The following is a 27174-nucleotide window of genomic DNA, read 5'->3' as shown; positions in this document are numbered from 1 at the left end:
CTTAGGCAGCAGCCCGCAGCCTACCACTCAACCCATCCCATGTGGGAGGCAGCACACTTCATGGCTGAGCTGGCTCACTGCTTCATCTCGTGCCATACAGTCCGCAGGTCCTTTGCGCTGTGATGAGCCACAGGCACTGCTGGTCAGCCTGTCCAGAGATTTACCCCACAACACATACGGCTGTGCAGAGGGTGAGGGCTGGCACTGCAATCCACCCTCGGCTCAGACCACCCCAAGCGGCTCTGCACACAGAGCAGCACTGCACCACCTTTTTGCAGGCCTGATGGGATTCACCATGCCAGAACACTGGGCAGGGCAATCAGCTATCCAAAGAGCATATAATGCACACAGCAAGCTTAGCAGCCCCTAATACAGGGCAACTGCAATGAGAGAGTTATTGTTCCAGCAATGCTGACACAAAGGCAGGTCCAGAGAAGCTTCCATCCACCCCAGGGTCTGCTGCTATCATGAACCAGGCTGGAACCAGATCACGAGCCTAAGAGTGAACAGTTGAAACACTCCTGTAAGCATTCCAAAGGGAGCTGTGGCAAGATACCAGAGACTATCTAGCTAAAGGACATCTGAAAAACAGAGTTTCCTGATAGGGCAGAAAGAGGAAAATAATGCAATTAACCAATGCAAGGAAATGTCCCTGGAAATTACTGTGTCAGGACAAGATCCATTGCTAGCAACTGCTATCTGAAAAGCAGTTGTGCAGAGGCACTAGTGAGCACCACATACACAAGCAACAAGAAGACTCAGCCCTTACACTGTGTTGTTTAATCTATTTAGACTGGATTAGTAAAACTAAAGTTTCTTGTCTCCAGCCAAGGATGCAGATGGCCAGTATTCAAAACTCTAAAGGACGATGTCAAAGTGCCCTTCCAGGGCAAGCAATAGCCTCAACTATGCATGGGAAAGCACACGTTTCCATCAATCATGAGTTTTCCGAAGTCCATCAACCCCTTTTGCCTTCATTCTGTCAGCATCATCATTCACCAGGATTTCTAACCTCTTTCTGAGTCCTGCAAGGAAAGCAGTTCATATCACTGGTTTCAGTTGCAGGTTTTGAATGTGATCACACAGAAGCAGAGGGTACCAGCAGCAAACAGAGAATGTCAACATGCATCTTGCACAAATACCTGTTTCCTCATCACCTCTCACCATTCTTTTCCGTATATGAATTGGTCCTAACTCATCTTGTACAAAAGATGCCAATCTCTACTTGCTTTCACATGCTCTCTCCTGACCAGTGGACCCTTGCTATTTCTGTTAGGCTCAGAAATCACAGATGAACACAAGACATAGCTAAAGTAGAGGGTTTCCAGTTCTCTAGCCTTTTAAAAGGCACTTCTGTTTTAAAGTCAGCTCTTCCCCCACCTGCTACAAAGAGCTGATACAAAGGCAGGGTGATTGCCGCTATTTAGGCCAGGCACTAAACACCATGCTGCTCTGCTGCACACACTGAAAGCAGCACAAAAGCACTGTGGGGAGCCCTGCTAAGAGGAAATTACAAGGATGGAGCCTCATGGTCGGGAGAGCATGTGTCACCACAGCGAAATCACTGTGGGCTGGATAAGGACACCATCTGTCCAAACTACGTAACTGGAAATACCCCCGTGCCATGCCACATCTGACATGCACAGTTCTTGCTGCACGTCAGAGCGAAGTCAGGCTGATTCCCCTGCCTTGCTGCCTCTCATCCTACAGCCTCAATGTACATGGACACATAGGAAGAAACAGCTTCCTGGCAATGTTTATGGGGTTAACAAGGGCTCTGCTTGCCAGGCTTGAGAAGGAGATGTCACTGGGCAGTCACAACAACTCAAAACTCCCCAGAGATGATGATAGTGATACTGAATTATCATCCAATCCCAACATCTTCCATTCAGGGAGATCGCTTTGCTGAATCAACCACAATGTCTGGAGAAGTGCTGTATATCAAGTCAGCCAGCATCACTGCCTCCCACCCGTTTGGCATTCAGCTATGCCCAAGCTTAGGGTCCTGCTTGAGGCACAGCACTGTAACTGTTCCTCATAAGCACTCTTATCCCACCACAGAAGTAGCTTCCCTAAACCACTGTCAAAGCAGAAACAAAACTAGAAAACCTTCCTCACAAAAACCTAATCATCCACACAGATGACAATACTTTGGTTTTGTACACCCAACCACTCCAATCAGGCTTCTAGTTCAGGCATCTTAAGTTTGCAAAGCCATAGCCCATCAGATTGAAAGTTGAGGAAAGTTCTGGTCCAGGTCAGCTACCTGCTGGTTTTGCTCAACACAGGTAAAAAATAATTCAACATCTTAAAAAGCTCAGTCTTGACTCCCATGGTCAAGTGAGAAACAAAACCCAGAATTCATGCAAGCACTCAATGCACGCAATCACTTCTGTGCTTCTCAGTGGTCAGCCTGGCCTTAATGACCATCCATCCTTCTTGGCATTCACCTAATGCTTCTGATGTGTTAGTAACATCAGACTAGTAAAGGATATTTTGCATCTGAGAAATGTTAACATTCAACTGCATCTTTAACTCTGCTGAGCCAGACCAAGGCACAGGCCATCACAAAGCTGATCCACTTTCCCTGCTTTCCTAACAGAGGGGGGAAGGAATTGGGTTACTTTTGCAGACATCTCTTCTCCCAGGCAAACATGTCTCTCAGGATCAACTCAATGTTGCAGGCAGCCAGCCAGTCCACATCTACTTTTGACTCTAAGATGATTTAGGGGAGAGAGGAAAAGGGAGTCATAACAAAGCATTGTAAATCTAAGAGCCTTAGGTGAGACTAGCTCTAAAATCAGCTTATAGCAGAGTATGAGTCCAAGTTAATTAATACAATTAGCCAGCAAGCAGCCTGCACTCTGTGCTGTATCTCCACTGCCCTGCAGTCTGTGTGTCACAAGATCGCTGGTATTGCCCCCATTTTGCATACAGATATCCATTAGCAGCCCTGGCTATTCATCATGCTGCACGCACAGTTCAGGCAGGAGCTCTGAAGCACATCATCCCACTAGGGATCTCTGAGCAGATCAGAAAAGGCAGGAAGGATTGGAGTATCCTCCCTCACCTGCCACACAGGATAGACAAAAAAAGCCTCTCTTTTTCAGTGGTTTTCATTTCTTGAGCCTGCTAGAGTCAGCTTTTGCACAGCAAACTCAAGAGCAGAGCCAATGCAGTGAGGCTGGCTACTGAAATGCAAGAACTCTCCATTTCCTTAAGCAGAGCTAATGCTGATGAAGGCAGTAACAGCAGGACAGAAAGGACAGGCTTCTCCTCCACCTTTTGGGGAGCATAACCAATTTAAACAGCCCCTATTCCAAGACGGCTGAAACCTCAAGAGCGAAGCAGAGCTGACCTGCAGATCTCCTTCACTATGAAACGAAGCAGGGGCTCCACCAGAATTGCATGCAAGAAGTTTGAAGAGCCCCAGGCATCCTGGCTCTGTGGGATTTTTAATAAACACATTGCTAATAAATTCATTATCTGGCAGATTACACCCCTCTAGCTCAAACAAACCTCATTCCTGCAGCAGGCACTTTCTGAAAGATGGCAGAGGAGCATAAACTAACCAAAGAGACTTGAAACCCGCTCTCTCTTCCGAAAACCGACAGGCCTGAGGCAGCAGGCAGGGAGATTTGCAGCATGACAATAACTAGGTCTCTATTATCTTAGCACCAGCTAAGCAAAAGCTTTATCTCCTGCTATATTTTGTTAGTATTTCAGATTAATTTAGCCATGCCCAGATGAATTTGTGGACACAGCACAAGCACAGTGGAGCCATGGCTAGGGCACAGGAGGCAGATGTGCATCTGAGCTCAGAGGCTGCTGGTCACCTCACCAGCCCTGAAGGGACAGTATCAAGCCCCTAAAGTCCAGCCTGGTCCTTTCTAGCGGCCTTATCAGGGGCACTCGAAACAGTTCAAACTGAACTTTTCTTAGGAAACATTCAGGCCATCCCCAGCTTCGTCCAGACCTCTGCACCAGTCACAAACCAGTCTGGAGAGGGTAGTCCCAAAATCAGACTACTTGCCCTTAACAGAAGGGAGAACTCGTTATGTCACATCAAATGAGCAGTACTCAGAGAAGGCAACTAGCCTGTGACCCAACCACTACTCATAATGCAAGACCTAGGTTAGCCAGCACCATGTGTTGGCATACTCTCCCAAAGATGATAACGCAAGTTTTGCAAAAGCTCAGAGGAAGGAACAAAAAAGGCCACAACAGCTGCTCCCCCCTTTTAAAGGCCCTTAACTTAACTAAAACCAGGCCTCAGTCCTAACAGATGCGGTCCATTGCTCTCTATCTTCATTTCCTTGGTGAATCTGACCTGCCTCCAGATGAGAAACTTCAGCAATGTGGGGCCTGACTTTCCTTGTCAAGTGACTGTACCTTAGGTACCAAAACCAAAGCATCCCACATGATGCAAACACTACAAGCCACTTTTGCCTCTGCTCAGCAGGAAGGCTGCTCTCTGAAAGCAAGTCCTGCCTGAGAAAGGGCAGCAGGCTGCACCCTCACTACACATTCACACAGAGCTGTGAGTGGCACACACGGCATCTGAAATCAGGTTGCTTGTTTTCCTTACCGAGGCAAAGAGTCCAAAATACTTCATATGCCAGGCAGGGAGCACTTACCGAACCTCACTCTGCACTCACGAGGCCAGCTCTCCTGGCACTCCGGATTGTGGTTGTGCACGCAGCTAAGAAAACGGATGAGGTCAGAATAATTCTGCAGTGAGCTGCAAGAAAGCCTCTTCTCGGCCATCTTAAAACCTTATAATCACGAATGCCAAGTTCCCTGCAAACATCCCAGCCTAACTGTGTGGCAAAGCTCTGCTAAGCTCAGCAGCTGAGAGATGCTCACTGCAGCTCTGCAATTAGAACTTCACATAAACAAGGTTCAAACCACCCTCAGGTCTCCTACCCATTAAAAAGAAATCACCATCATCCTGGGAGACTGTATTTACCATTCACACCTCAGTGTTATGGCTAGAGTTTGGCAGCAACCTAACCTAGCCTATGCTCAAACTTCATGTGTCCAGAGCCAGAAGTCCAGCTCAGGACCATTTTCAAGGAAATGGTGTCACGGCTAAGAACAAGAAGGGCTGCCAGAGAGCCTGCCTCGTGGGAGAGCTGCTCTGGACAGCTAAACCATCTGAGACAGCAGCTTAAGTCACCTGCAGCCTCAGTTTTAGTATATATGGCCTATATATCTAGTACAACTATGCAGCATAATAATTTGGATATTTTAGAGTCTGCTCATTGGTTATAACTTAGTTGTATTCAATTCAATTATTCACCAAAATTGGCCCATATTTCAGACTTTTTGATGAATAAAGTTCAAGAATGCTAAGATCTTTTTTTGCCATCAGTATCTACACGAGTCAGTAAGCATTTCAGATTTCCAACACTAGCAGCACAATAGATAACAAGATTTCCAAGAGAGTTTTGTCCTTAGGTGTTCACTTTCATTACTGCAGAATCATGTTACCAATCTTTGGCACAAAACCCAGTCATTTTAGCAGAGCATTGGTCAGCTCCTTAGCTCAGTTCTAGGAACGGGCATGTTAAACTGCATTTAACTATTAGGAACAAGTGTTAGAGATGACAGATACCACCAGCCATACATTGGGCAAGTGGCTGATAACACCAATCTAGTACAATCTACTAGAAAGATATCTATGCTACTGTCAATACTTCACATATTTGCAATAATGGATAAAGGACAATTTGGATGAAAAACAGGCAGATAGACTTAAGTCATCTTAAATTAATTTCTTAATGTCCTTCTATCCTGTGGAAGGTCTTACTGCACGTGGTTCTATTAAGCTACATGGGAATGATTTACTAAGAGACAACATTCTGCAGCAATGACTTCTTGACCCTACATTCACACTGTCATCCCCCCCCCCCAAAAAAAAAAAAAAAAAAAAAAAAAAAAAAAAACAAACAAAACTCGAGAAATTCCTGTAAGATATGCTGCAGCTACCAAATATTCAGAAGAGAGGCTCCATCATAGGAGGAACATTTTAGATATTCAGAGCAGACTGGACTCAGGTATGAATTTGGCCAACTATGAGCTGCTGCTCACCTCCACAGACCTTCGTATTGCCCAAGGACATTCCCTACTTGTCCTTTTGGGGGCACAGATTTATTTTCAGAAACTAGAGAAAGGAGAAGCTTCACCTTCTGATTTCTCCCTGTTTACTCGGAAATGATACTATGTGGTACGCTCATATTTCCCTGAGCACTAGCTGACTACCCATCACATGCTAAAGCAGAAAGTCTGATTACTGACTCTGATGAACTATGCTCATTTCTTCCATATCAACATTACGTCTGCAGCTGCTGTTTAAAATGTCATCCCCTTTGAAAGCTGCAGGAACGAACTCAAATCAAACATAACAACTCTCTGGGAAGTCATAGATCTTACCGTCCAACTCTAGCATCTTCCTCGCTGAAATCTAACATTTGCCCACATCCAGGATTACCCACCAAGGCAGAGTGCTGTTGTCTGCCACAACTGACAGCGCTAACTTCTCAATTTCATTTAAAAATGCTGTAGGTGCTTATTCTGTTGAAGTGTAACGTTTTGGAAGCACATCAACTCAGTGTGGCTTACCTCCACTCTCAAAAGAGTCAACTATGGAGCATACCGCTCTCCTCTTAGACTTTCACTCCAGGCCATACCTCCCATGCCGGGAAAGGGCTGCAGGCACAGTGGGAAACAGCCAGTTGTTTTGACTGGGGTTAACCCCATAGGCAATTACATGCAAGCCAGAGCGCAAGCCAGTTTACGTCCCCCCACAGCCCTGCTGCAGCTCATTGCTGCTGCAAAGCTCAAACCGGCCACAGGCCCTGAAATCAGCAGGCATGAGCTAGGATGCATAACTGAAAGAAAACATTGCTTTCATAAAAACTCCTTTACAGACGAGAGCTTTGCATGAGCAGCAGCAGCACTAGCAACACCACAGCAATTATCCTTCCTCTCCACCCCAGAAGGCTCTCTCTGCTCATCTAATATTCTACAGAGGCGCTAGGATTAGCATCTTAATATTGAGAGGCTCAATACGCTTTGGTTTGGATGGAAGTATTCCAAGTTTGACACCAAGCCTTGGTGACATCAGAGTGGTTGTGAAGCTAGTTTTGCACCTAGAAGCTGCAGGTGAAACAAGAAGAAAGCAAAGTCTGCAGACAGAGGAGGCAAAGCGCTCTGCACCATTACAGCTCCTGTTGCCCATTTTATAGGGAGAAGATCTACATGGGAAAAATTACAAGTTTGTAAAATGGTCATCCTTCAAGACAGATTATCCTGGCTATAAACATGTTAATGAAATTTCTTTGGTGCTCAGATCTTGTATAGATCCTAAACAAAACTTACTACCATTCAAGACAGACATTAATCCTCACAGAAGGCAAAGCTAAAATGTTTTCTGGAAAAAATTAAATGAACAGTCATTTCATACACTGCACACTGGCAGTCTGACAGGACTTGATGGAAGGTCTGAAAGCAAGGGCAGACAAAAAGAAAGAGTTAATATTAGAAAAATTGTCATAGACATCACATCAGAAGTGCTGTACGAAGGGGAAAACGGTCAAGCCCAAAATGTGAACATCTGAAAATTCACACTGACAGGAACAAAAGTTTTTTCTTGTAGCTACTCCTCGTAAAAATAAACCAGGATCTGTAAGCTTCTGCTTGAACCTGGAATATTGCACTATTAACAGAAAAATCTGATGGAGCAAGATTAGTTCCATTTTGCAGGGGATTATGATATACGGGTTGGGTTTTTTTCCAATATATGCAATAAAGAGAAAGCTGAGAGGCAAACTAATGATGCTGTGCATGTCAGAGGAATAAGCAGCAAGGAAGAAAAAAAACCTGTTTCAGCTAAAGAATAACACCAGCATGAGAAAAAATGAGCAATAAATGCCATATTAATAATTTTAAGCAGGAGAGCTGGACTCTCTAATCCAGTAAGGACTGTGTTCCCACAACAACTTTGCAACAGTAGCAGAGGCAAATAACTTATTGAAAATAGATACTGATAAGTTTGTGAAACAAATCGCTGTCTGCAACAGCAGGGTCTCAAGCACAGTCACGCATGCATAACAGTAGACTGAAATGACCTGAGATGCATCTGGAGAGATGTGCAATCTGTCAGCAGTGATCAGCAAATAGAAGCAAAGAAAGCCCGAGAGAGTCAGTTCCAGGAAAAAAAATTAAAAAAGAAAGAAGAAGAAAAAAGGTGGATTATTCATGCATAGATTAACATCTTTATATTTTCTGACAAAACTGAAGTCACAAGCTTGGTGCAAAAGGCAGAAGAGTTGTTTGGTTCGTCTTTCAAAAATATTGTATAGGATGCTTTCTCATTGGAGTTTGCTGCACAGCCATCCTTGTGTTTAGCAGAAAAGACACCTAAAAAAGATTGGTGTTGCTATCTGAGACAGCAAAGGAATGCTTTGCCTTTCTTTGAAAGGCTGGTTGTAGAGCCCAGAAAAATGCATATGTGGATTCAGTATATTTAGGATTTAGTTAGTTGAACGCCTTCAGTTATTCTTGTAGTGAATTAATCATCTCTTTTTAAAAAGGTCATACACACATCTTCTCAGCTCTGAGAAGGTCAGTGACTTCTGCCACACAAGTGGTTTCAAGTAATTGCTGAAGCCACTTCACCAGCTGAACTAAATCAGCTCTTAATGTTCACTACTAAGAAAACTTTCCACCTACTTTTTAGTTTACCAGACAGGTCCAAACAAAATTCAGCCTTCTCCCACTGGCAACACCAGTACCTAAATATTACAGCTTCACAATTGTAAGATTTAAAACCTAAAGGAAAATGATTCTGTCTAAAAGTGCACGTGTGGAAAACAAAAACTCACCAAAAATAACACTATACATTTCTTCTTTCTAAAAACGGTCTCCTTGCCCTTATCCCTCTTTACGCCTGGCTTGGTATTTACACTGAATTGTTCTGTTTCTGTTCCCTGAGCTGTCCTTCTCTGCTTCTCTTCCCTTCCTCAAGCATTTGTTTTAAAAATTATCCTTCAGACTCCATGGTCAAAGGACATATAGACTTCCTTTCTCATGTGTTTGTTTAGTAACCTTCCAGTTGTCTGGAGCCGGTACCTTATTGCACACTCAGTCTTTCCGGGTCTTACACTTCTGCTTACTCTCCTCCTTTCTGTTAGTATACGTAATTTTCTGGAAGTAGCAATTTATCACAGTACTTAGCTTAATGAGCCTTACTGTACATGTTCTGCCTGTAGTGATAATTTTGCATATTTCCTGAGAAATCTTGTTAACTAAGGAGATATATAGCAAAACAAACATTTGTATTGCATCTGAGCAGCTCACACAAAGACATTTGCAATAAAAACAACAGGAACCAGTCTAAATCCCTTTGGCTCACACGTTTTAGACACCCAGTGCACAGCAAACATATGCCTTATAAATGCAACATCTCATTATTCTTCACACTGTGGCATCATGTTTCAAGAAGCAAAGGATATTTTAAAATTCCCATTGACTTCAGTGGAACTGCAAAACCCTGTGATATTTGACTCGGAGTTTTCCAGCAGGCACTGTTTTGTCCCCAGAGGGCTCAAGGGCTCACCATGCTCCTTCATCCAGCTTCCCCAAGGACCATGCCAGTATAGATCGAGACAAGGAAAGAGATATCCCTTCCCTAGGGGGCCTTACGTCCCCTGCCAGGATGTGGGCCAGTCACTGCCTGCAGTGGCACATACACCTCTGGTGTCACTTCACTGCAATCCACCAGATGCAACCTCCCCTAATGACTAAAAGAAATTTCAGCTGCTTTCCCAACTCCTGCATAGTGCCTATGGGTGCATCTTCAAACATATGGCACCCTTGACACTGCTTTGACATCATCTCAGTGTCAGCTCTGACAATACCATCACAGATTGCTGTACTGCATCACAGAATGGCCAAGGTGACAGTGTGACCTGTCCCACGAGCCCAGGGAGCTGCAGGAGGGACAATTCCTCTCCCAGCCCTTACTAAGTGCAGTGCTGGCTGTGGGCACGGACTGAGCCACACTTCACAGAATCACAGAATGGTTGAGATTGGAAGGGACCTCTGGAGATCGTCTAGGCCAACCTCCCTGGTCAAACACAGTCACCTACAGCATGTTAGACAGGATCACATCCGGGCAGGTTTTGAATATCTCCACAACCTCTCTGGGCAACCTGTTCCAATGCTCTGTCACTCTCGTAGTAAAGACGTTTTTCCTCATATTCAGGCGGAGCTGTGTTTCAGTTTGCACCTGCTGCCTTGTGTCCTGTCATGGGGCACTACTGAAAAGAGCCCAGCCCCATCCCCTTGATATCCCCCCTTCAGGTACTTACACACATTGATAAGATCCCCCTCCCCTCAGTCTTCTCTTCTCCAGGCTAAACAGGCCCAGCTCTCACAGCCATTCCTCAGAGGGCAGATGCTCCAGTCCTCTGATCATCTTTGTAGCCCTACACTGGACTCTCTCTAGTGTCATGTCTCTCTTGTACTGAGGAACCCAGAATTGGACACAGTACTTGAGATGTGCCCTACTCAGCTCTGGTGAGAGGGGCAGGATTACCTCTTGCAAGCCATGAGTACATGCAGGTCCCAGGTACCCTCCCTGTTTCTGCCTGCCCTCCAAACCCTCATTCTTCACACTACTCCATCCACTTTCCTCTGGGATAGAAACCTCAGCTACAAACCCCAGTCTCCTACCAGTGAGAAGACAGACAACATCTTCCCAGAGTAGACCTAGAGATAGAGATCTCAACACGTGCTTCGTATCTTACTGTGCTTAAGGGGTATCACAGGCTCTTCTCAATTTTGCATATTTCTTGGCTTGCCTTTATCAGATACGTCCACATTACTGCAGTGTTAACTGTGTCCCTGCAGCACAGTCATACCTGCACCTGGAATCCCAAAACTGGTTGTGTGTCCCAAAAGGACAGTGTGCGAGGCAAGCACAGCAGGCTCTGCCATAGGCTTGCTCTAGGTCAAATCAGTTATCTGCTACATACTGCTGATATTCCTTCGCGGAAGTCCACTCAGAACCACGGAGCAGCAGACTGCCTACAGCTAGAGCGGAAGAGCCACATTAGTGAAGCAGAGACAGCCCAGCCAGCACACACACACCAGTCCTAGCACAAGAGCAAGCCCCGAGCAGCAAGAACACACAGGTCTCAATGTGCTCTGCCAAGCCAGGGCTGAGGGAGCAACTCACCAGCATCCCCTCCCATCAGGGCAACCAAGCTGGAGGCAGAGCACAAAATACAGGCTCTCTTCTTTAAGCTAATAAAATGATCCTTTCCTCAGTTGTGAGTTAACAAGTAAATGTTTTAGTGCCTAAGTACATTGTCATCTTTGACTTAAAATGCTGGGAAAGGACTATGGATTTAAAGGAAAAGGAAAAGCCTCTGATAAGGTTGAGCAGCAGCCAGCTCTTCATCCCCCCCCCCCCCCCCCCCCCACACACACACTGTTCTCTATGCATGGCAGAAAAACCCCCAGGGAACAAGGAATTGCCCGTGTTTCTCCTCCTCCCATTTTCCAGAGGCTGCTAGGGAACCAGTGGAACAGTTAACTTGCCCCAGAGACACAGACACTGTTATATGGGAGAAGATGGCTATGAGTTGTCCAAAGTCATCAACAGTTACTCCTGATTTCAGACACTTCCTTCCAGAGCAGCATCCTTCCAGCAGCTCCTCAGAGCCCACAAAATCAGCTTTTCAGAACTCACTACCTTTTTAACTGTGTGACTTCACCGAAGCAGGGCCAGCTCCATACTGCTTGCGACAGCATGAATTCTCACCTTCCCTCATGAGCAGAATGCACAGGGCACTGGAAGCAGAGAGCTGCTCCAGCCACCCCACAGCCCCAGGGCACAAGGTGGATGTCACTCCTTCCCTGGCAAGCAGTGGCCAAAGTGGAGTAATATCCAGCAGCCCTCTGCCAGTGGCAGGAGGGGCAGCATAACCCAGAAGGAACCAAAGAAACATTTGGTCATCTCCCATTGCAAAATTCACCCTCAAAATCGGACCTCTGCGTCTTAAGGCTTTTAAGCTTCTAGCTCAGTTCCTCCGTCCCTCACAAGCATCTGCTGAAGCCTCTCTTGAGGGTCGCAGCTGATTCACAGGCCCCACTCTACCCTTCAACTCTTATCTAGTCAGCCATAAATATGAGCTAAAATGCAGCATTTCCTGTGACATGAATAATATCCACTGGGTTTAGCCGCATCCCCTACTTTCCACTGACTACAAAGCAAGTCTACACAACTAGATCATAGAGCTGTAAACACTATAGACACAGAAGATTGAGTAGATAGCTCTCACCTGCCACATGACAACCCCAGCTCCCGCGCAGGCTAGGAGAAGCAGAATTCAGAGAACCTGAATTATTTATGTGACCCTTTTCAGTTGAATAGAAGTACTTGAAAGCATGACATGCAACCAAGATGGTTAAAAACTAAAAGAACCCAGTATTAAAAAAAAAAAAAAAAAAAAGCCAGAAAAGACAACACAATTTTCAGCATCAACAGTGAATTCTGAATACTTGGACATGGTAATATTGTGCAATACAAAAACCCCACTTCCCAGATGAAACACAAAGGCATACAACTAGTGCTAAAACCAACAATTCTGGTCAACTTCACAACTGAGCCCAGAAGAAAGAAATCGTATGCAAAAGCAGCACTGTATTATTAATGAGAAGAGTTGGAGCGAGGTCTTGTTCCAAGCTGTAGTTTGTAACGTAGCCCCCAAGGATCTTTCAGTTCCAGGAGAGAAGAAGGTGGCTCCACATAGCAAAACCTGGTGCTGTCCTCTAGCCTTCTACCTCTTTTTTTTTTAAAAACACACCTACCCATAACTTCCCACAGGCAAGAGGCAACACTAGAAATGAGATGCAAAGCAGATAGGAATTGGAAGTTTGCAGCCTGCTGGGAGCGAATGATGGTATTGTACAAATACGCAGACATCTCCAAAGAAGTACCTATCAAAGTAGCTGCTCCTGTTTAAAGGAAGTGACAGCCTCACAAGGAAAGTACTCCACACAGTCATTTCAATATTTTCCTGCAGAAGAGAGATCTGCAGAAGCTTTGTTCCCATCTCTTTCCCATTTATCACAGAAAGGTTGGAAGGGACCTCTGGACATCATCTAGGCTACCTCCCCTGCTCAAGTAGGCTCATCTAGAGCATGTTAGACAGGGCTGCATCCAGGTGGGCTTTGAATATCTCCAGAGAAGGAGACTCCACAACCTCTCTGGGAAACCTGTTCCAGTGCTATGTCACTCCCACAGTGAAGAAATTCCCCCTCACGTTCAGGAAGAACTTCCTGTGGTTCTGTTTGTGTCCGTTGCCTCTTGTCCTGTCGCATGGCACTACTGAAAAGAGTTTATCCCCATCCCCTTGACACCCTCCCTTTGGGTACTTATACACATTGATAAGATCCCCCCCCTCAGTCTCAGTCTTCTCTTCTCCAGGCTAAACAGGCCCAGCTCTTGCAGCCATTCCTCAGAAGGCAGATGCTCCAGTCCTCTGATCATCTTTGTAGCCCTACACTGGACTCTCTCCAGTAGCTCCATGTCTCTCTTGTACTGGGGAGCCTAGAACTGGACACAGTACTTGAGATGTGACCTCATCAGGACTGAGTAGAGGGGCAGGACCACCTCCCTCGACCAGCTGGCAACACTCTTCCTAACGCGCCCCAGGAGACCATTGGCCTTCCTGGCCAAAAGGGCACATTGCTGCCTCATAGTCATTTTGTCATCCACCAGCACTCCCAGGGCCTTCTCTGCAGAGCTGTTTTCCAGCAGGTCAGCTCCCATCTGCACTGGTGCATGGAGTTATTCCTCCCTAAGTGCAGGACCCTGCACTTGCACTTGTTGAACCTCATGAGGTTTATCTCCACCCAACTCTCCAGTCTGTCCAGGTCTCTCTGGACAAGAGAAGAAATTCCATTGAAAACAGCTTTCTCCTCTCCCACCTCCCTCTGGTAAGTAGGTCATTTATATTTCCATCTGAGTATAAACTGCTTTTCATTTCTTTCTGATACCATTCCTAAGGAAGGTCCTTGTCACACTGGGGAAACTTCTGCCAACACTGAAATCTGTTAACTCTGGACTCTATCCCGTAAGCATGGTCTCATTGCCAAATTTCTCTCCACAGCACCTGAATGTGCTATTTAAGCAGTATCTACTTAAGCATCTTAAGAAAGATTTCCTGTGGGTCATGTAACTGCAAAATAAGACATCAGGCAAACACATTTTGGTAGGAAACAAAGAAAGGATCTGTCAACTGATAAATGGTCTTTCCCAGCCCAATCAGAGCCACCAAAAGTTTGTAACTATTGGATCTTTTGCTAATTGGCTGGGTTCAAAGCAGTCCTGTCTGCCTGAACATCCAGTCACACATTTCTTAATTGTGCATAATGCCAAATTTGTGGAATTCCTGACCTAAACCATCAGGATGCACGCAGTCACTAACCCATTACTCCCCTTCCAGTCCAAATGTCTCCTCGAAATCTCCACCTCTTCACACAGACAAGTCTCACAGCAGTCAGCAATTCCTTTACACTTTTTCATTTCTGCAGAAATGGGGAGGCAATCATAAAGAATTAAATCAAAATAACAACAATAATAAACCCCCAAAACAGGGTATCCAGTGATTAGGGACCAAATGCCACTTTCATGGTCTGATATTTCAACATATGTCACCTCCTTCAGCTCTCTTTCAACAGATCATTCATGATTATTCTATTTGGACCTGTTTTATATCTGGAAACTTAAAAATCTCCCACAAATAGAGCTGTCATCTCACAGACAGGACAAAGTAGCATGGACCAGGCTCTTGCAGTTCAGCATACATGCATCACCTCTGGTCTCACAGCCCTGCAATGCTGTTTTTGTTTTCCCTTGCTGACACAGGACAGCAAAGCCCTTGCACATTCAGTAGAGCTTCAGACTTTCCCCATCCTCAAACTGATGGCTCTTTATAATTCAGTACCCCCTTGTACCAGCTCTCCTGAACGTTTAGAGAGCACAGCACAAGGCTAGCCTAAAATCAAGAACTTTTGGTGCCTGAAGCACAGGCAGAAGCAGTCTGAAGACACTTCCAAAAGCAAAATTAATTATTAAAAAAAAATTCCTCCTATCTCTCCCCCTGCAAAAAGACACTGAAGGGGGACAGTTTCATCCAAGAGAAGCTGCTTCTGGGGAAGTTTGTAATAGGGAGCCAGCAGCCGCCAGTCTCAAAAGGAGAGTCTGCAGAAGAGTCAAGAAGACAGAGGTGACTCACCATCACTCACAGGGATGGTATTGCATCCCACTGTACTGTACCTGCCACCAGAGCTGTAACAAGCACCATGCAAGCAGAAACCTGTTCTAGCTCCACTCTGAATGTGCAGAAAACACCAAAGGGGTCAAACCTGCCATTCAGGCCCTGGGCTGAGGCAGAAGCAGTTGCAGAGCATAGCTGCTCTCTGTGGCAGGGCTGTCGGGAGAGGCACCCGCAGATGTCAAGCGGCCGTCGGGGCTCCGTCTCCAACCTTACTCAGTCATAGCTATAGCCCTGCAGCTCAGTCTCGTTGAGCCCGAGTTCACCCCTCACTGAACACTGAGCTTTCCAAAGGTTGGCACAGTACCACAAAAGAAAGGAGGACAGAGCACGGCCTCCTCCCTGTCAGAGACATAGGGGCCACTCCATCTTACTGCTAAAGCCTCTAGGCTCCAGCATCTGTCTAGCACCTGAAAAACAAATGGTGCAAAACCAGCCCCTCACCATCACACACAGGCCCAGAGGAGCCCTCCATGCCCTCTGGGTATGGCCAACACCTGGCGACAGCAGAGGTGAGCACTGGGTTGCTCACCAGCTCACCAGCACTCAGCAGGCCAGACCAGCGCTGCATCAGCTAACGCTGATGCAAGTGGAGCTGCACTGACTGCAAAGTCATGGCCAGTATCACATCAGCAAACGCAATTCCTTCACATCCGTATTCAGCAGTGGTAACGCACCAACACAGGCCAGCCTGGCCTGGCCAGCACAGACATGGCAATGCTAGCCTGATACAGGGAGCAGCAATGGGGTTAGAGAAACCATCCTGACATCCATTCCCTACAACGGGCATCGCTCGAGCTTTATTCTAGCAGCTGCCTGAAAGCCGCCTTTTTGCCCACCACTGCTGAACAGCAAGGCCACTGCAGGCTTCCTCTGCCACATCACAACACAAGGCACAGTGACAACGCAGCATGCCATGCTCATCTGCGTGCACAAAGTGCCATCACCAATGCAGCTCCTGCCCCAACAGCAGGGACTCACGTGTTGGTGCTGTCAGGAGCGCGGGGATCCCAGAGAGCTGCCTGCTTAGACAAAATGAAGCTATGTCTGTGGAAATGATGCGTTTCTTCCAGGAGACCAAAAAGTCTCTAGGGCTGACCTAGCAGATGTCACTTTGAATCTACTCACACAGCAAGGCTGAGCTCATTTCCTCAGTTATTCTGGCTCAAAAATACGAGGACAAATCCCAGCTCTGGTGAAGTGGCAGCACAAGAATGGAAGGACTTGGTTTGCAAAGCTGCTCCAAAAGCACCCTAAAAAAAAAAAAAAAAAAAAAAAAAAAAAAGCCCAAAGCTGATATTGCACAGGCCTGGGAAGGGCTTTAGCAGTTGCTTGCACTGTGCTCCATTAGACTGGGTGCCAGGGTATCCTCACACACCAGAATTTAACCCCCACACTAGAATTTAACCTTCAAACAACAGAATTTAATGTAAGAGAATATATGGGGCAGAAGCACCTCTTCACTCTTCAAGCAGGCTCAGGATAAACAAGTTTGCTCCTATTCATCTCAACAGGACACAGCAATATTTACAACAGGCTCAGCACAAAGCTCTGTGGATCTCAATATAGGCATCTTTCCTGACCAGGTTCACAAGTCAGTCTTCCTTCCTAACAGAGTAAAATTTTTAGGTGCAAGCTAAGTTTCCCGCTCCAAGGTTGCTTAGAGCAGGCCTGGGAACACTGCCACCCTTCCCAGGGCACTAGATATGTCAAAATGAGTTTGAAAACAACCAGAGTCCAAAGGTTCAGAGAAGACACAAAATTAGCATTTTGAATTTCAAGTACCATTCTGAAAATCCCATTGTAATGGGAAGCTGTTGTTCTGCACAGCAGCCAAAACCCTGCATACCTTCCTTAGCTCCAATAAAGCTTTAAAACAACAACAACAAAAGCCTCCTTACTGGCAGAATTTAGACAATATATTAAAATGAGAAGAAACCAGCCCAAGTTGTTAACAAGGCTGGCTACAGACAACAGAACTCAAGCACGAGGAAAACAAACCCAAACATTCCCTAAACTTGGTTCATTACCAGATCCCCCATTTCCCAAGTAAAAAGCAGCAGCAAAGGTGTAAACAAATGTTTCTCTAACATGCTGTCTCCTCGACCAGGTTGTTACACACCCTGCAAGACTCTCGCCCCTGCCGCAGCCCCGATACAGGGCGACATGCTCCCCGTACCACCTCTCACTCATCTCCTGGGCACCCGGACACTCAAACTCTGAACTGTCGCGCCCGGGAGCCCTGGCACAGACCCTACAGGATGTGTGCAGAGATATGGCCTGTCCCCAGCACACGCCCAGCAGCCACCCAACTCGCTGCTGCAGACGTGCAAGACGTGATGCTGGTGAGAAGGCAGTCCAGGGAGGGAGATGCAAGAAGGCAGGCAGCCACCTCGCTCCCAGGCTTTACAATCATTACACATTAAGCTACAGAAATTGCACTGAAAAAGGATCATCAGAATAGAAGCGAAAGCTTTTTTTTTTTTTTTTTTTAATATATTTAAAGATACTGAGAGATTTTAAAATACCCTAGCAGTATCACTTCTCAGCCAGCACTGGCTGCCAACAGGACATTCATGGGACTGGTTTCTACTATTATTATTATTATTATTAAAAAGCCTATTTTCTGATTTTATTTCGCAGTCTGCACTGTACATGGATAAGACTCCCTTGTCTTGGGTGCTTTCCAATTACTTTGGCTGAACAGAAAGAGTGCTTTTTTTTCTTTATATAGTCTCTTCCTCCTCAAGCACATATACCCACCCCTTGCTTCCTCGTCCTGGCACAGAAATATGAAAGAGTTCCATATTTCTGACATTTTCTAGACTAAGCCATCCAAGTGGGGTCTCTCTAGAGACTTAGTTGGCCTCAACATCAGAAATTCTCTCAACTATTCAGCTTACCTTCATTTTTCAATCATTCCCCTCCCTTCTTGCAAGTTATACCCTCCCATGGGATGGTGGAGCAGAAGAGATTGCACAACAGTCCTTCTGCCCGCTTCAAACCTTCCTCCTCTCCCCACTATGCTCTCTTCTTCCCTTCGCTCCAGTACCTGCGTGCCAGAGACAGCTAATCAGACCCAGTGGTGGGGGGGAAAAAAATCACCTTGAAAAGAAATAATGCTAACATGGGCACAACAGCAACAGACCTTAGAATATGCTGCAGAATAGAGTACTACAATCTAATTCCTTCATCTCCTAAAGCAAGATTTGAACTTAAGACACTGCACACAGTCTGAATCTTCCAGGCTTCACCATGATCTCTGGGAGACATACAAGCTACCCTTCTCATAGTGTTTAGGGATGGCTACAATAGGCTAGGCAACCTAACCACAAGCCACGGGAGAGCTCTGAGCTGCACCACCGCCGGCAGCCATTTCAGCAGGGCATGGCATGCCTCCATAGGCTGTTCTACCATGGCAAACTCCAGGAGAAGGGGCAACAAGCAGCAAAGGGACAGTAACAAGTTCAACCACCACAGCTATTTGTTGAACAAACCTGCATCTAAGCTCGCAGCTCAGAACAGCCAATATAACTGTCAATCACCACGTAAGCCCTTGCAAATATCTACAACCAAAGAGCATAGGGGCCCTCTGTGACTCTGAGGGCCCTCGTTAGCCCCACTAATCTTGTCCTTCTCAGTGTCCTGTAGCCCAGTCTAAACATAGTGGAGAGGCCAAGGCCACTTCATCTGTGGACAAGTAGATAGGTAGGGTATTCTCCCGGGATACTAACAGAGGCTGGAGTTTTATCCAGTGTCAAACATGCAGCTCCTCTAAAGATGCTAAAAAACTTACTGGCTTTAAGAAAAAAACATGCTACATAGTACACAACTTGAAGTAGCAAAGCTGAGAACGGTTATTTTTAGGAGCACAGTGAAATGCCAGGTTAACACTCAGTTGACCTCAGTGTAGCTGTTTGCACACTATTATTGTTTGAAACCACCTTCAAACACAAGCATATCTGCTATCATTTGTTTCACTTAGCTCTTCTTTCACAAGGTTACTCCAGGAGTATGGAAAGCTGAAGAACGTCTTTTCTCTAGGAACAGCTGAGATGCTGCAGTGTTTGGCCACAGCCCTGCAGAACACGCAAGGCTCACGAAACAAGAGCCAGAGGAGGCAGAGCACAGCACAAGAGCAGCAGCACCAAGGAGGCTTCGGCTGCAGGTGTGCAGTCACTGAGCAAAAAAGTGCAACGGCTTCTGTGTCACACACACCAGTGAGACTGCACCTAAAATGCTATGCAGTTCTGGGCTTTTCCTTAGCCACATGACATCAGCAGACTGAAAAAGCAAAATGGGCGAGGACCAGAGAGGCCAACCCAGGAAGAAAACAACAGGCAGAAATCAGGCAGCCAGCGCTAGCCCTGCTCTCTAAGGGAGCCGCAGGCAAAGACCCTGCCCCTGCTTTGCTTGCACACACTTGTGTCCCCCACAACGGCCCCACTGTGCAAGGCTCTACCATACAAACTAGCCCAAATCTAAAAAAAAAAAAAAAAAAAAAAAAAAAAAGGGTTAGTCTTCAGCCAGATCAGTCCTCTAGGCAGTTCATCACATGGCTGCACAAGCAGGGGCTGGACCAGAGCAGGAGAGAGAGATGATGTCCTTCAGTGGCAGCATCAACTAAAAGCATTCAGCAACCTACTGCCTTACACAACCATCTGTATAGTAACTCTATAAAAAAACAAAAATAAAAAGGCATCAAGACACAGATGCCTAAAAAGAAAACAAACAAAAGAAAACACACACACAAACAGCAACTCAGCGGAGAAAGGAGAGGGGGCACAAGGTTTTCCATCGGGAAAACGCCGCGCTGCCTAGAGCGCTTGTGACTGCGCCAGCACCGGGCGACCTGCCGGCCCAGCCCGCGCCCCCCCCTGCCCCGGGGCCCCGCTCGCGCTCCCGCTCGGGGCACGGCCCCCCCCCCCCGGCAGAGGGCGCCCGAGCGCGAGCACTCCCGGCCCGGCGGAGCCGCGCGGCCGCGGAGCGCGGTGGGGCGCGGGGGAGCCCGGTTGCCGCGGGCCGGGGGCGCCTGGCCGGGCCCGACCCCTGCGCAGGGGCGGCAGCCCAGCCCCGGCCCGCGGAGTCCCCGGAGCAGCGGGACGGCCCGGACGCCGCCGCCGCCCACCCTACGGGGCCGCCGCGCCGGTACTCACGGCGCGCAGCTCCCCGGTCCGGTCCTTCATGCTGCCTGCCCTCTCGCCGCCGCCGTTCTCCGGCCGCCGCTCTGCGAGGGGCGGGACGGCGCATGCGCCGCGGCCGGGCGGAGGGGGCGGCGCGGCGCGGCCCCGCGGGCCGCCGGGAACGGCTGCGGCGGGGGCGGAGGTGGCTCATGCAGTGGTGCTCCTGGGGGTGCGGGGTGCCCCTGGGCGGTCTCATTTTGGGGGGCTCGCATCTGGGGGGCTGCACCTGGGGGGTCTCACTTTGGGGGTCACATCTGGGGAGGCTGCACCTGGGGAGTCTAACTTTGGAAGGGGTCACATCTGGGGGGCTGCATCTAGGGTGTCTCACTTTGGGGGGGCTGCACCTGGGGGGTTTCACTTTGGGGAGTCACATCTGGGGGGCTACACCTGGGGGGTCTCACTTTGGGAGGTGGCACCTTGGGGGGTGACACCTGGGGACTCGGCCCTGGAGGAATGCGCTGGGTATCACACTGGGGGCTGGCACCTGGGCGTCACATCCGGAGGCTCTTGGGTCACCCCGACTCGGGCTGTCACCCCCGGGGGCCCAGTCCAGCCCTGGGGCTCCAGCAGACGGCATGTTTGGGGGCTCCCTTGCGGAGCCTCGGCTGACACCCAGCCCGGCGGATGGGGCAGGAGTGGCAGTGGCTGAGTTCGCCCTGGGGGACCCCAGGCTCCTTGCCAGTCCATGGGGCTCAGGTGGGCAGTGCAGCGTTGGGAGCTACACTGATGGCTGGGTCTTTGCGCTGAGTGGCCAAAGCAATGTTCAGGCTGGGCTAGTAGCCAGGCTGTGGCAGTGGCTAAGTCACAGCGATGGCCAGACAGTCCTGGTGCCCAGGTCGTGGCAGCGGCCAGGCTGCAGCAGTGAGTAGGTTGCACTGGTGGCTGGGCAATCATGGTGGCCAGGCCGTGGTGGTGGTCAGGCCATGATGGTGGCCAGGGCTGTGACCAGGCCATGACAGTGGCCAGGCTACGCTTGGGGTCAGGCAATTGTGGTGCCCAGGCTGTGGCAGTGGTCAGGCCATAGTGGTGACTAGGCAGCAGTGGTGGCCGGGCAATCAAGGTGGCCAGCCTGTGGCAGCGGCCAGGCCATAATGGTGGCCGGGGTGGTGGCCAGGCCGCGGTGGCAGGCAGGCCCCTGCAGCAGCCTGGCAGTGATGGCCTCCAGCCCAAGCTCCGGCGTGGGGCAGGCCTCCGCTGCGGTTTCTTTGCAGCTGCAGGCGAGCAGCAGTGGTCAGCACCGGGGGGGGGGGGGGGGGTGCAGCGCCAGCTGGCGGCTGCAGTGGCGGGAGCCCCCCGTGGCACGGCCGCAGCCCGTCGCCCAGCCGCCTCTGGGCCTCCCCCGTGCCCCAGGCGCAGACCTGCCTCGACACCGCTGATACCTCCAGCCCTCCCACGTGCCAGGCCATGGAAAGGTGTGGAAAAAAAGCAGTTTTCACCCTTGATGCTGAAACCACATCTATCAGCGCATGGCTGCCCTGCCAGAAGGCCCTGTCCTCGAGGTCAGCACCCTGCTCCATGCTGGCGACCTTCCCAGAAGGCCAGGCCTGGGGGAAGGAAAAGGAGTCCACCGTCCACCCCCAGCATTTCCCAATGCGTTTATTACAAGACCCTTTCCAACACCACTATCATTTAAGTAAAATCACTCAAATCCCCCAGCTCAGTCCCCTACGCTGCAGGGAGCAGAGAGCTGCTCTGTCCCCGGCGTCACCCAGGCTTAACACCGAGGACACCCTCGCCTTGTCGCCCCTCCAGCTCTCAGACGAAGAGATGCTGCAACAAGCAGACCCTTTGCGCTGGCTCCCCGTGCCGGGCAGCGTGCTCTCTGGCTGCGGCTGCCCAGGTGAGTCAGCCGGGACGCACCAGCACAGCCAGCCGCCGCGTGCAAGGGACACCAACCCTTCAGCAGTGGGCGAGACTGGCTGCCTTCTGCTGCTGCACATGATATTGCCTACGTCTTGGCGAGCCGCTCTGGGCCTTTGTGAGCAATGGGCAGGACCCGCAGAGCATCATGTCAGAGCAAAGGCTGCATGTGTGTGCCAGAGCACCTGAAATGAGGCATTCCACCCACTGCACTGGCTTTTCTCAATATTAGCTCAAAAAGGAGGCTTTTCTTTCGGCTTTTGCCCCAGCTCTGGCAAAGACACAGACACCCTCCAGCCCAGGTTTCAGAGCCAGGTGCTGGGGAAGATCAGCAAGGCAGCCAGGAGATGCTTTGCTTCTGGCCACCTCCCTTCTGCTGCTACGCAGGTCTGTGTTTTCTCCTGTGGGTAAGCAAGGAGGGTTTCACCCAGCCTGTGGAGTTGAGAAGTCAAGTTCATTCATTACCTGTTTGACAGTTCAGCAGGAGTATGGCCCAAGTAGCACAGTTAGGATAGAGCCAAGGTGGGCTGGGCGGGAATTGGTGCCAGAGAAACAGTGATTATTGCTGTAGGTAACTGGCACTTACCACCAGAAAGGAAACACAGTAGGTGCCTCTCATACCAGTTACTCTGTGTCAAATGAGCCAGCTGAGCTGGCCCAGATGACCTCTGGGTTCAAACCACACCTTAAACTCCAGGCAGCAAAGCAGACCAGGACTTACTTTCTGGGCTGACATTTGCTTGGGTTAGGCCCTACTGCTGCATTATTTGCTGGGGGGTCTGCAAGGCCACCCAAAGCCCTAACAGTGGCAGAGGCACTGGTACAAGGTCTAACTGAGTCTGGAGGAGAACAGATGAGAGAAGGTGGGGAGAGCTTCCCTTCACCACAAACATGGTTTCATTTATTTGAATGACAAGAGCATTGTGCATTTCTAAAGAGAAATCAGCCCCCTCTGTCATCACCCCCACCAGCCCTCCCCACAGCCTAGGTTGTGAGCCCACCTTCTTGCTGCTCTTTTGTCTTCTTCCCTTCACTACCTCCCCCAGCTGTGCTTGGGGAGGCTGGGCAGGCATGTCAAGGAGACGTCTCTCCTGCCATCAGCTCCCTCCGAAGAGCAGCGCTAATTCAGTCTCCAAGCTCACACTTGCCCACACAAGTTCCTCTCCCACCCAGGAGGAGCTGCAGCAGTGGGAACAAACCCAGTCACTCATTCATCAACTATACATGAGAGAGCTTTGACCCACTGTGATTCACAGAGCTTGGCTGTTTCACTCCTACCTGGGCTCTGACAGAGAAAACATCCAGCTGAAAATATGCCTGGTGCGGCTATCTCAGTGATTGAGCTTCAGTACCTTTTCCAGCTACCCTTGGGATTCCCACTAACAGCTCTTGGCCTGGCATGCACACCCATGCCCCTGGCAATGTGCAGCTGGTGTTTTCTCATATCCTCCCAGAGCCTGATGCCTCCAGAAGCAAGCTCCTTTCTCTAGACAGCTAGGTTTGTCTGCCTGATCACTCTGAGATAGCCCCAGGGTGTCCTTTGAAGTGTGCTGCTGCCCACTGGCTTTAGCTAAAATCTGGAACAGTCTTGGTCAAGGGCATCCTGCAGGAGAAGGGAGCAGCTTTACTCCCAGAGAATGTGAAATTCTTGCTGCCATCTCATACACATATCAGCTCTCGAAACTGCTCTTCATTCACTGGGATAGAAGTGGGAAAGGCATCAGGGCCTGTTAGGATCGTGAAACATCCAAGTGCCTTTCAAGAGCTCTGAAACCAAGGGACTATCATGGACATCTTCCAGCTGGGAGTGCAAGGAGCCAGGCAGCCACATGGAGATGTCTCACCACTGGAGCTTAAGTGTTGGGCTTAACTATAAATGTTACTTTGAACCAGATAATTATTACCGAACTTCTTCTTCTTCTTTTTTTTTTTTTTTTTTCCACACAAGATCTCATCAGGCAATAGGATGAGTCAAAGCAGCAGTGCCTTGTGTGCTGGAGAATATAGTATTTCATCTCCTTCCATACGATGCACTGACATCTGTGCTCTCCCCTCTTTGGAAACTCAATTGTAGGACTGGCTTTCTCCCTGTATGTTCAGCAGCCAACCTCAAGCTGGTGTGGGAGTCATGAACCGTACTGTTCTCAGTGATATGCCAAGTTATGTCTTTGTTAGCACAGTCCTTTTCAGGTCCCTTTCTCCCTGGCACTTGCAGCAGCTTCTCCCTGCGTGAATTAGGTTCCTCTTATTTTTTGTCATACCTGGCTGCCTCCAGCCAAAGTGGACCTTGTGAGCAGATCTATCAGGAGCTGTCTCTTGTTGGGTTTCTGCCTGATACCCTTGATCAGGCCTCAAGAGATTTCTCCTTTGTTCTGCCACAGATTCACTGCAGGACACTGTGCAAACTAGGACACCTCTCAGCTTCTCTGGGTAGCATATGGACAGTATGTTTAGTCCCTCTTACACTGCAGGTACTGCATTTACAAACAGTTAGGGCAGGGTCTCACCTTACCATGCATCCACATACTGGTGGCATGGCACAAAAGGCCTGGTTCCTGCACAGAGCTCTAACACTAATCTTACCCACTGCCAGAGGGACCTCTCTCACTTCTCAGTCAAACAAGTCACTTCCCCGCCTTCCCAGTCTGCTCCACAACAGCTTTTCATATTCCTAGTCCCAACAGGCTGCTCTTCTCCAGTAAGTACTGAAGGTCCCCTCTTCCTTCTAGCCAGCCCCCATCCATGCACTCCATCCTCCAGTGCCATGTGCTACCACATGCAGCACATTTGGAGCTCAGCCTCAGATACTGCATTAGAGAAGGCTGCAAGAACTTGTGTTTTGTTGTCAAGCAAGAGCTAGAATTGGAACAATGACTCCAACTCCTAACTCCAGAAATTCAAAGCCTCTCTACTGCAGAGAAGACTGGCTCCCCAAGAGCTCTAGAGGCACAGAGACTAAATGGAAGAAGTTCGAACAGCACTTCATTCTTGCTGCAAGCAACCAAGACCAAGAAAAAGGAACAACCAGAAACTTCATTTTAACAGCATCTGCTTCAGCAGGACTGTGTGTATTTAAGAGCTTTGAGGTAAATCAAGCAGCTGACAACTATGAAAATGCAGTACAGAAGCCTGAGGAGTAACACACTCCACTTAGATGTGAAAAATTACAAAGGTATTTTGAGCTGAGGTCACAGGAGGATGGTTGGTGAAATATGCGCCTGATCTAAGATTGATCTTGCTATATCTGAAGGCTTGTATCCATAAAAAGAGATTGGACTGTGACTGCAAAGTGGAATGAAGAGCTCAGACACACACAACAGGATAGTGCAGAACTAATTCTTGCAAAAGCATTTAGAAATGTGAGGAAAAGGAAGTCCTTGGCCCTGAGTAAACTGACAGTGAGGACAGTGATTCACATTGCATTGACTGAAATCAAGAGCTCAACCACAGTTCAGGCAACATAAGAACGGCGGCTGCCAGACCTACAGCTTGGCTGAGACTAAGGACGCAACTGAAGCCATTCAGTTTGCAGCCACTGCTGCCATTTAGGAGCATCTATTATCTTTAGAAGCACTGGACAGAGATTCTGGAATGGCTGCCAAAAATAATATATCGAGGAATATACTAGAAAGCTGTTCAGGGAGGGCAAAGAGAAAGACTGGAACCATTGAGTGCAGTAGTGCTGAGGGAGCCAGGCAGACTTGCACAGTGCCAAAAATACAGGCCAAGTCTTGTGGCAGGGGAGGAACAGGACCTGAAGCAAAGTAGGCACGAGCTAATTAAAATGGGCAACTTAACATCCTCTCCTGACCCACACCCTCACTGCACAAAGAACCTCCCACAAGTACTCCATGACCTGTGCATGCCCGCACCAGCACAGAGATGCTGGTGAGAGGACAGGCAAGGTAGAGATAGGCTTACATAATAGGAGGCACAGGTGGATTCAGCCGCAAGCTGCAGGTTCCCATTGCCTGTGCTGGGGGAATGGAGACAATGTGAATGGCTACTACTCTAATGCTTGTCTCCAGGCCAACAGTCATTAAAAAGAGCAAAGGATGGAGAGCAAAAGGTGACCAAAGAGGATCAGGAATGGAATCCACCTTCTACAAGTACAGCTGAGGTGGAAAACCAGAGAGGCTGTGGACTCTCCATCTGTGGAGATATTTGAAAGGCATCTGGATAGGGTCCTGGGCAATGTGCTCTAAATGACCCTGCTTGAGCAGGATGGTTCGACTAGATGATCTCCAGAGGTCCCTTCCAACTTAAACCATTCTGTGATTCTGTGAAAACATTGGACACTGCAAGCAAAGCATGCAAATCCAGCAACAAGAGTTCTCCTCTGCATGTTTCCAGCGGAAATAGGAAAAGTGAAACCCACTCACTTAGGATAACAGCTTGTCTGATCTCTCAGGTTCACAATGCATTCTTCAAAGCCATGAAAGAGCATCATGATGCTCATAAGGAGATTAACAACAGAGAACAAGATATCACAGACACTCTGACAACCTGGGAATGGAACCCCCCAGAGAAACAATAACCAATGAAAGGAATCACATGCTCCCTCCTCCTCTTCACACCTCCAACAGCAGCCTGACTACAATCTTGTTCATCTCATGCACAAGCTGCCACTGCCAGTTGCTCTATACAAAGAAAATTTGCTACAGGAAAAGAAACATCCAGAAGGAACGATCTGCAATCTCCAACACCATTTAAGAAACATATTGATCAAACATCTGTCAGGTTTAGATTAAGTCAAGGTGAAGCAAAGGAATGGACTA

General features: G+C 48.4%; 1 protein-coding gene across 2 annotated transcripts in view; it reads right to left on the bottom strand.

Moving 5' to 3' along the window:
* STX1A (syntaxin 1A) overlaps nucleotides 1-20586 on the bottom strand; it is a 124639-nt gene extending 104053 nt beyond the window's left edge. The window contains exon 1 of one of the 2 annotated variants that reach the window (XM_062592169.1): nucleotides 20510-20586. In XM_062592169.1, coding sequence (XP_062448153.1) covers nucleotides 20510-20539 — 30 coding nt within the window. In that variant the 5' untranslated portion in view covers nucleotides 20540-20586. The remainder of the gene's footprint in view (nucleotides 1-20509) is intronic. The other variant, XM_062592165.1, reaches the window with a different exon arrangement.
* Between the last annotated feature and the right edge of the window lie 6588 nt (nucleotides 20587-27174).

The sequence above is a fragment of the Rhea pennata genome, chromosome 20 (genome assembly GCF_028389875.1).
Source record: "Rhea pennata isolate bPtePen1 chromosome 20, bPtePen1.pri, whole genome shotgun sequence".
Taxonomy (NCBI): domain Eukaryota; kingdom Metazoa; phylum Chordata; class Aves; order Rheiformes; family Rheidae; genus Rhea; species Rhea pennata.
This window is presented reverse-complemented; position numbering and strand designations above follow the sequence as displayed.